At 49.8% G+C, this 10,000-nt stretch overlaps 1 protein-coding gene across 1 annotated transcript in view; it reads right to left on the bottom strand.

Annotated features, from left to right (window-relative positions):
* LOC309524113 (extracellular fatty acid-binding protein-like) overlaps positions 1-9,699 on the bottom strand; it is a 17,067-nt gene extending 7,368 nt beyond the window's left edge. Inside the window, exons 1-2 of the mRNA XM_082208498.1 lie at positions 9,695-9,699; positions 2,305-2,441 (exon numbers count right to left, since the gene is read on the bottom strand). Of these exons, the coding sequence (XP_082064624.1) occupies positions 2,305-2,426 (122 nt within the window). The 5' untranslated portion in view covers positions 2,427-2,441; positions 9,695-9,699. The remainder of the gene's footprint in view (positions 1-2,304; positions 2,442-9,694) is intronic.
* Positions 9,700-10,000: the final 301 nt, after the last annotated feature.

Genomic DNA, 10,000 nt, shown 5'->3' with positions numbered 1-10,000 from the left:
CTGTTCCCAAATAGAGATCTACTATTCCAAAACCGTGACTTCCTGTTGCAAAATAGGACTTGCTCTCCCAAAACCAGGGACTTCCTCTCCCAAACCAGCCACTTCCTCTCCCAAACAGCCATTTCCTCTTCCAAACCAGGCCCTTCCTCTCCCAAAACCAGGGACTTCCTCTCCCAAACAGCCACTTCCTGTTCCCAGAGACCTCCTATTCCAAAACCGTGACTTCCTGTTGCAAAATAGGACTTCCTCTCCCAAAACCAGCCACTTCCTCTCCCAAACAGGCACTTCCTCTCCCAAACCAGCCACTTCCTCTCCCAAACCAGCCACTTCCTCTCCCCAAACCAACCACTTCCTGTCCCCCTTACGTGGGAATGCGTGTCTCCACCACCAATTCTTACCAGGCACTTCCTCTCCCAAACCAGCCACTTCCTGTCCCAAACCAGCCACTTCCTGTCCCAAACCAGCCACTTCCTCTCCCAAAACAGGCCCTTCCTGTTCCCAGCCACTTCCTCTCCCAAACCAGCCACTTCCTCTCCCAAACAGGCACTTCCTCTCCCAAAACCAGCCACTTCCTCTCCCAAACAAGGCCCTTCCTGTTCCCAGCCACTTCCTCTCCCAAAACAGGCCCTTCCTGTTCCTGGCCACTTCCTCTCCCAAACCAGCCACTTCCTCTCCCAAAATAGGGACTTCCTCTTCCAACATAGGGACTTCCTCTTCCAAAATACCCCAGCCTCCTATTCCAAACCAGGGGCTTCCTGTCCCAAAACCGGGACACCCCACCCCAAAACCGTCACTTCCTCTCCCAAACCAGCCACTTCCTCTCCCAAACAGGCACTTCCTCTCCCAAGCCAGCCACTTCCTCTCCCAAACCAGGCACCTCCTCTCCCAAACCAGCCACTTCCTGTCCCAGCCACTTCCTGTTCCCAAACAGCCATTTCCTCTCCCAAACCAGCCACTTCCTCTCCCAAACAGCCATTTCCACTCCCAAACCAGCCACTTCCTCTCCCCAAACTCCGTCTGGATGACCCTCCTGCCCCCTTCCACCCCATCCTGTTCCAAAACAGGCACTTCCTCTCCCAAACCAGCCACTTCCTCTTCCAAAACAGGGACACCCCACCCCAAAACAGGCACTTCCTCTCCCAAACCAGCCACTTCCTCTTCCAAAACAGGGACACCCCACCCCAAAACAGGCACTTCCTCTCCCAAACCAGCCACTTCCTCTTCCAAAACAGGGACACCCCACCCCAAAACGGGCGCTTCCTCTCCCAAACCAGCCACTTCCTCTTCCAAAACAGGGACACCCCACCCCAAAACGGGCGCTTCCTCTCCCAAACCAGCCACTTCCTCTTCCAAAACAGGGACACCCCACCCCAAAACAGGCGCTTCCTCTCCCAAACCAGCCACTTCCTCTTCCAAAACAGGGACACCCCACCCCAAAACAGGCGCTTCCTCTCCCAAACCAGCCACTTCCTCTTCCAAAACAGGGACACCCCACCCCAAAACAGGCGCTTCCTCTCCCAAACCAGCCACTTCCTCTTCCAAAACAGGGACACCCCACCCCAAAACAGGCACTTCCTCTCCCAAACCAGCCACTTCCTCTTCCAAAACAGGGACACCCCACCCCAAAACAGGCGCTTCCTCTCCCAAACCAGCCACTTCCTCTTCCAAAACAGGGACACCCCACCCCAAAACGGGCACTTCCTCTCCCAAACCAGCCACTTCCTCTTCCAAAACAGGGACACCCCACCCCAAACCGGGCACTTCCTCTCCCAAACCAGCCACTTCCTCTTCCAAAACAGGGACACCCCACCCCAAAACGGGCACTTCCTCTCCCAAACCAGCCACTTCCTCTTCCAAAACAGGGACACCCCACCCCAAAACGGGCGCTTCCTCTCCCAAACCAGCCACTTCCTCTTCCAAAACAGGGACACCCCACCCCAAAACGGGCACTTCCTCTCCCAAACCAGCCACTTCCTCTTCCAAAACAGGGACACCCCACCCCAAAACAGGCACTTCCTCTCCCAAACCAGCCACTTCCTCTTCCAAAACAGGGACACCCCACCCCAAAACAGGCACTTCCTCTCCCAAACCAGCCACTTCCTCTTCCAAAACAGGGACACCCCACCCCAAAACGGGCACTTCCTCTCCCAAACCAGCCACTTCCTCTTCCAAAACAGGGACACCCCACCCCAAAACAGGCACTTCCTCTCCCAAACCAGCCACTTCCTCTTCCAAAACAGGGACACCCCACCCCAAACCAGGCACTTCCTGTCCCAAAACCAGCCACTTCCTGCCCCGCCTTACGTGGGAATGTGGGTCTCCACCACCACGTCGTCTCCCTCAAAGTTGACGTCCACCATGAGGATCTTCATCTTCTCCATGTGCTTCAGGATCTTGGGGTCACTGGTGCTGAGGGCCAAGCTCATCCATCTTCCTCGGGCCTGGAAGGAAGGAAGGAAGGAAGGAGTGAAGGAAGGAAGGAGGGAGGGAGGGAGGGAGGGAGGGAGGGAGGGAGGAGGGTGGGAGGGAGGGAGGGAGGAGGGAAGGAGTGAAAGAAGGAAGGGAGGAGGGAGGGAGGGAGGGAAGAAAGAAAGATGGAAGGAAGGAAGGAAGGAAGGAAGGAGGGAAGGAAAGAAAGAGAATGAAGGAGGGAGGGAGGGAGGAGTGAAGGAAGGAAGGAAGGAAAGGAGGGAGGGTAGGAGGAAAGAAGGAAAGAGAGAAAGAGAGAGAAAGAAAAGGAAGGAAGGAAGGAAGGAGGAGAAAAAAGAGGAATAGCTAGAGGGAGGGAGGGAGATAAAGAATGAAGGAAGGAGGGAAGGAGGGAAGGAAAGAAGGGGAGAGACAGAGGGAGAGAGAGAGAAAGAGGGAAAGAAAGAGGGAAAGAAGGAAAGAGAAAGAGAGAAAGAAAGAGGGAAATAAGGAAAGAGAAAGAAAGAAGGAAAGAGAGAAAGAGAGAGAGAAAGAGGGAAAGAAGGAAAGAAAGAGAGAGAGAAAGAGAGAAAGAAAGAGGGGAAAAAGGAAAGAGAGAAAGAGAAAGAAAGAGAGAGGGAAAGAAGGAAAGAGAGAAAGAGAGAGAAAGTGAGAGGGAAAGAAGGAAAGAGAGAAAGAAAGAGGGGAAGAAAGAAAGGGAAAAAGAGAGAGAAAGAGAGAGAGAAAGAGAGAAAAAGAGGGAAAGAAGGAAAGAGAGAAAAAGAGGGAAAGAAGGAAAGAGAGAAAGAGAGAAAGAGAGAGAAAGAGAGAGGGAAGGAAGGAAGAGGAGAGACAGAGGGAGAGAGAGAGAGAAAGAGGAAAGAAAGAGGGAAAGAAGGAAAGAGAGAAAGAGGGAGAGAAAGAGGAAAAGAAGGAAAGAAAAAGAGAGAAAGAAAGAAAGAAAGAAAGAAAGAAAGAAAGAAAGAAAGAGGGAAAGAAAGAGGGAAGGAAGGAAAGAAAGAGAGAAAGAGAGAAAGAAAGAGGGGGAAAAGGAAAGAGAGAAAGAGAGAGAAAGAGGGAAAGAAGGAAAGAGAGAAAGAAAGAGGGAAAGAAGGAAAGAGAGAAAGAGAAAAAGAGAGAGAGAAAGAGAGAGAGAAAGAGAGAAAAAGAGGGAAAGAAGGAAAGAGAGAAAGAGAGAAAAAGAGGGAAAGAAGGAAAGAGAGAAAGAGAGAGGGAAAGAAGGAAAGAGAGAAAGAGAGAAAAAGAGGAAGGACGGAAGGAGGGAGGGAAGGAAGGAAGAGGAGAGACAGAGGGAGAGAGAGAGAGAAGAGGGAAAGAAAGAGGGAAAGAAGGAAAGAGAGAAAGAGAGGAGAGAAAGAGGAAAGAAGGAAAGAAAAAGAGAGAAAGAAAGAAAGAAAGAAAGAAAGAAAGAAAGAAGAAAGAGAGAGAGAAAGAGAGAAAGAAAGAAGAGAAGAAAGAAAGAAGAGAAGAGAAAGAAAGAAGGGAGAAAAAGGAAAGAGAAAGAGAGAGAAAGAGGAAAGAAGGAAGAGAGAAAGAAAGAGGGAAAGAAGGAAAGAGAGAAAGAGAAAAAGAGAGAGAGAAAGAGAGAAAGAGAGAGAAAAGAGGAAAGAAGGAAAGAGAGAAAGAGGGAAAGGAAAGAGAGAGAAGGAAAGAGAGAGAGAGGAAGAAAGAGAGAGAGAGAGGAGAAAGAGAGAAAAAGAGGGAAAGAAAGAAAGAGAGAGAAAGAGAGAAAAGAGGACAGGAGGAGCAAGGAAGGAAGAGGAGACAGAGGGAGGAGGGAGAGAGAAGGAAGGAGGGAGGGAGGAAGGAAGGAAGGAGGGAGGGAGGGAGGGAAGAAGGAAGCAGGAAGGCCCAGTTGGGGGCAGAGACGGACGTTGGAGGACCCCCAAGGAATGGGTCAGCCGAGATGCCCCATAGGACCTCCCTTACCTTCTCCTGTGTGGTGAGGGTCATCGGAGAAGCCCTGGACCAGGCAGAAGAACGCCAGAGGAACCGCCAACAAGAAGAGCTTCATCTTCAGCATGGACTTCCTTCTTCCTCCCAACAGGACGTGGTTATGGGTCCTCCAGGGCGGCCCGGTTTTATAGAGCCGGGGGGCGGAGCCACAGGAAGCCCCGCCTCCGGGTTCTGGAGGTGGATCCAAGGTCCACCTCCTTCTTCTGGGCTTCCTGCCAAGGGGGAGTTGGCAGGAAGTCAGAGGTGGAGATGGAAAGTTGGCAGGAAGTCAAGGGAGGTGGAGATGGAGCTCGGATCCAGGAGGAGAGTCGGGACAGGAAGTCCTCCCGGGCTTCCTGCCAAGGGAAAGTTGGCAGGAAGTCAAGAGATGGACCTGTGAGCTTCTTCCTGGACTTCCTGCCAATGGAAAATTGGCAGGAAGTCAAGAGATGTGGAGATAGAGCTTGGATCCAGGAGGAGGAGCAGGACAGGAAGTTCTCCTGGGCTTCCTGCCAAGGGAAAGTTGGCAGGAAGTCAGATCTTGACCTTTGATCCGCCTTCTTTTCCTGGACTTCCTGCCAAGGGAAAGTTGGCAGGAAGTCAGGAGATGATAAGATGGACCTCCTTGTTCCTAGACTTCATGCCAAGGGAAAGTTGGCAGGAAGTCAGGAGATCTTGAGATGTTGAGATGGACCACCTTCTTCCTGGACTTCCTGCCACAGAAAGGTTGGCAGGAAGTCAGGAGATGATAAGATGGACCTCCTAATCCACCTCCTTCTTCCTGGACTTCCTGCCAAGGTAAAGTTGGCAGGAAGTCAGACCTTTGATCTTCTTCCTGGACTTCCTGCCAAGGTAAAGTTGGCAGGAAGTCAGATCTGGAGATGGACCTTTGATCTTCTGCCTGGACTCCCTGCCAAGGAAACGTTGGCAGGAAGTCAGGAGATGATAAGATGGACCTCCTTGTTCCTGGACTTCCTGCCAAGGTAAAGTTGGCAGGAAGTCAAGAGATGGACCTGTCATCTTCTTCCTGGACTTCCTGCCAAGGAAAGCTTGGCAGGAAGTCAGGAGATCCGATGGACCTGGACTTCCTGCCAAAGTCAAGTCAGATCTGGAGATGGACCTTTGATCTTCTGCCTGGACTTCCTGCCAAGGAAACGTTGGCAGGAAGTCAGGAGATCTTGAGATGGACCACCTTCTTCCTGGACTTCCTGCCAAAGTCAAGTTGGCAGGAAGTCAGGAGATCCGATGGACCTGGACTTCCTGCCAAAGTCAAGTCAGATCTGGAGATGGACCTTTGATCTTCTGCCTGGACTTCCTGCCAAGGTAAAGTTGGCAGGAAGTCAGGAGATGATAAGATGGACCTCCTTGTTCCTGGACTTCCTGCCAAGGGAAAGTTGGCAGGAAGTCAGGAGATCTTGAGATGTGAGATAGACCTTCTTCCTGGACTTCCTGCCAAGGAAACGTTGGCAGGAAGTCAGGAGATGATAAGATGGACCTGGACTTCCTGCCAAGGAAACGTTGGCAGGAAGTCAGGAGATCCGATGGACCTGGACTTCCTGCCAAAGTCAAGTCAGGTCTGGAGATGGACCTTTGATCTTCTGCCTGGACTTCCTGCCAAGGAAACGTTGGCAGGAAGTCAGGAGATCTTGAGATGGACCACCTTCTTCCTGGACTTCCTGCCAAAGTCAAGTTGGCAGGAAGTCAGGAGATCCGATGGACCTGGACTTCCTGCCAAAGTCAAGTCAGATCTGGAGATGGACCTTTGATCTTCTGCCTGGACTTCCTGCCAAGGTAAAGTTGGCAGGAAGTCAGATCTGGAGATGGACCTTTGATCTTCTTCTGGACTTCCTGCCAAGGAAACGTTGGCAGGAAGTCAGGAGATGATAAGATGGACCTCCTTGTTCCTGGACTTCCTGCCAAGGAAAGGTTGGCAGGAAGTCAGGAGATGATAAGATGGACCTCCTAATCCACCTCCTTCTTCCTGGACTTCCTGCCAAGGAAACGTTGGCAGGAAGTCAGGAGATCAGATGGACCTGGACTTCCTGCCAAAGTCAAGTCAGACCTGGAGATGGACCTTTGATCTTCTGCCTGGACTTCCTGCCAAGGTAAAGTTGGCAGGAAGTCAGATCTGGAGATGGACCTTTGATCTTCTTCCTGGACTTCCTGCCAAGGAAACGTTGGCAGGAACTCAGGAGATGATAAGATGGACCTCCTTGTTCCTGGACTTCCTGCCAAGGGAAAGTTGGCAGGAAGTCAGGAGATCTTGAGATGTTGAGATGGACCTTCTTCCTGGACTTCCTGCCAAGGGAAAGCTTGGCAGGAAGTCAGGAGATCAGATGGACCTGGACTTCCTGCCAAGGAAAGCTTGGCAGGAAGTCAGGAGATCAGATGGACCTGGACTTCCTGCCAAAGTCAAGTCAGGCCTGGAGATGGACCTTTGATCTTCTGCCTGGACTTCCTGCCAAGGAAAGCTTGGCAGGAAGTCAGGAGATCTTGAGATGTTGAGATGGACCTTCTTCCTGGACTTCCTGCCAAGGAAAGCTTGGCAGGAAGTCAGGAGATCAGATGGACCTGGACTTCCTGCCAAAGTCAAGTCAGGTCTGGAGATGGACCTTTGATCTTCTGCCTGGACTTCCTGCCAAGGAAACGTTGGCAGGAAGTCAGGAGATCTTGAGGTGGACCTTCTTCCTGGACTTCCTGCCAAGGGAAAGCTTGGCAGGAAGTCAGGAGATCAGATGGACCTCTGGACTTCCTGCCAGGAGATGAGGAGATGTTGTGGTTGGCCGAGGAAGAGGGACATCTCACGGTTGACCTTCTAGGATGGATTGACCTCCAGATCAGAGGAGATGATGGTGGGCAGGAGGCCAGGAGTCCCAGAGGACCTTCTCATGGGGGGAGAGAGAGGGAGGGAAAGAGGGAAAGAAGGAAAGAGAGAGGGAAGGAGAGAGAGAAGGAAAGAAAGAAGGAAAGAGAGAGAGAGAGAGAGAGAGAAAGAAAGAAAGAAAGAGGGAAAGAAGGAAAGAGAGAGAAAGAGAGAGAGAAGGAAGGAAGGAAGGAAGGAAGGAAGGAAGGAAGGAAGGAAGGAAGGAAGGTGAAGGAGAAAAGGAGAAGGAGGGACAGAGGGAAAGAAGGAAAGAGAGGGAAAGAAAGAAAGAGGGAAAGAAAGAGAGAAAGAGAGAGAAAGAGGGAAAGAAAGAAAGAAAGAAAGAAAGAAAGAAAGAAAGAAAGAGGGAAGGAAGGAGGGAGGGAAGGAAGGAAGGAAGGAAATAAGGAAGGAAGGAGAAAGACAGGGGGAAAGAAGGATAGAGAGAGAGAGAGAGAGAGAGAGAGAGAGAGAGAGAAAGAAAGAAAGAGGGAAAGAAGGAAAGAGAGAAAGAGAGAGAGAAAGAAAGAAAGAAAAGGAAGGAGAGGGAGGGAGGGAGAGACGGAGGGATGAAGGGAAGGAAGGAAGGAAGGGGGAAGGAGAAAGAGAGAGAGAAAGAGAGAAAGAGAGAAAGAAAGAAAGAAAGAAAGAAAGAAAGAAAGAAAGAAAGAAAGAAAGAGGGAGAGAGAGAGAAAGAGGGGAAGAGGGGAAGACGGAAAGAGAGGGCGGGAAGGAGGGAGGAGGGAGGGAGGAAGGAAGGAAGGAAGGAAGGAGAAATAGAGAGAGGGGAGAGGGAGGAGAGAAGGGAGGAAGGGGGAAGGAGAAAGAGAGAGAGAGAAAGAGAGAGAGAAAGAAAGAAAGAAAGAAAGAAGAAAGAAAGAAAGAAAGAAAGAAAGAAAGAAAGAAAGAAAGAAAGAAAAGGAAGGAATTAAGGAGAGAGGGAGGGAAGGAAGGATGGAAGGAAGGAAGGAGAAAAAGAGAGAGAGGGATAGCTAGAGGGAGGGAGGGAGAGAAAGAAGGAGGGAAGGGGAAAGAGAAAGAAAGAAAGAAAGAAAGAAAGAAAGAAAGAAAGAAAGAAAGGGAAGGAAGGAGAGAGGGAGGGAAGGAGGGAAGGAAGGAAGGAGAAATAGAGAGAGAAAAAAGAGAGAGGGATAGCTAGAGGGAGGGAGAGAAAGAAGGAAGGAAACAAGGAGAGAGAAAGAGGGGGGGAGGGGGGAGACGGAAAGAGAGGGAGGGAAGGAAGGGAGGAAGGAGAAAAAAAGAGAGAGGGATAGTTAGAGGGAAGGAGGGAGGGAAGAAGGAAGAAGGGAAGGAAGAAAGGAAGAGGGAAAGAGAGAGAGAGAGAAAGAGGGGAAGATGGAAAGAAGGAAAGAGAGAAAGAGAGAGAGAGAAAGAAAGAAAGAAAGAAAGAAAGAAAGAAAGAAAGAAAGAAAGAAAGAGGAAAGAGAGAGAAAGAAGGAAAGAAAGATTGAAAGAGGGAAAGAAACATCTCAAGGTTGACCTCATCCATGTCTTGATCTCCAGATAAGAGCAGATTATGGATGGCAGGAGGCCAGGAGTCCCATAGGACCTTCTCACGGTTGACCTTCTACCTTGTATTGATCTCCAGATAAGACCAGATAGTGGTGGACCTGAAGAACCTTCTCCTGGTTGACCTTCTACCAGGTCTTGATCTCCAGATAAGACCAGATGATGGATGGCCTGAGGCCAGGAGTCCCATAGGACCTGCTAATGGTCATGTGACCATCAGCAGATAAGACCAGATGATGGTGGACCTGAAGAACCTTCTCATGGTTGACCTGATCCATGGGTTCATCTCCAGATAAGAGCAGATTATGGATGGCCTGAGGCCAGGAGTCCCATAGGACCTGCTAATGGTCATGTGACCATCACCTGCTAATGGTCATGTGACCATCAGCAGATAAGACCAGATGATGGTGGACCTGAAGAACCTTCTCATGGTTGACCTGATCCATGGGTTCATCTCCAGATAAGAGCAGATTATGGATGGCCTGAGGCCAGGAGTCCCATAGGACCTGCTAATGGTCATGTGACCATCAGCAGATCAGACCAGATGATGGTGGACCTGAAGAACCTTCTCATGGTTGACCTGATCCATGGGTTCATCTCCAGATAAGAGCAGATTATGGATGGCCTGAGGCCAGGAGTCCCATAGGACCTGCTAATGGTCATGTGACCATCAGCAGATAAGACCAGATGATGGTGGACCTGAAGAACCTTCTCACGGTTGACCTTCTCCCATGTTTCCATCTCCAGATAAGACCAGATTATGGATGGCCTGAGGCCAGGAGTCCCATAGGACCTGCTAATGGTCATGTGACCATCAGCAGATCAGACCAGATGATGGTGGACCTGAAGAACCTTCTCCTGGTTGACCTGATCCATGGGTTCATCTCCAGATAAGAGCAGATTATGGATGGCCTGAGGCCAGGAGTCCCATAGGACCTTCTCCCGGTTGACCTTCTACCTTCTATCTATCTATCTATCTATCTATCTATCTATCTATCTATCTACCAACGTATCTATCTATCTGGAATATATGTATGTAGGTATGTATCTATGTATTTCTTATGTATCTATCAATCAAATCAATCAATCAATCTATAGACATCTATCTATGTAGTATATATGTATATATTATCTATCTATCTATCTATCTATCTATCTACCAACGTATCTATCTATCTGGTATATATGTATGTAGGTATGTATCTATGTATTTCTTATGTATCTATCAATCTTTTGATCAAT

This window comes from Podarcis vaucheri (genome assembly GCF_965113315.1).
Source record: "Podarcis vaucheri genome assembly, chromosome: Z".
In the NCBI taxonomy this organism is placed as follows: domain Eukaryota; kingdom Metazoa; phylum Chordata; class Lepidosauria; order Squamata; family Lacertidae; genus Podarcis; species Podarcis vaucheri.
This window is presented reverse-complemented; position numbering and strand designations above follow the sequence as displayed.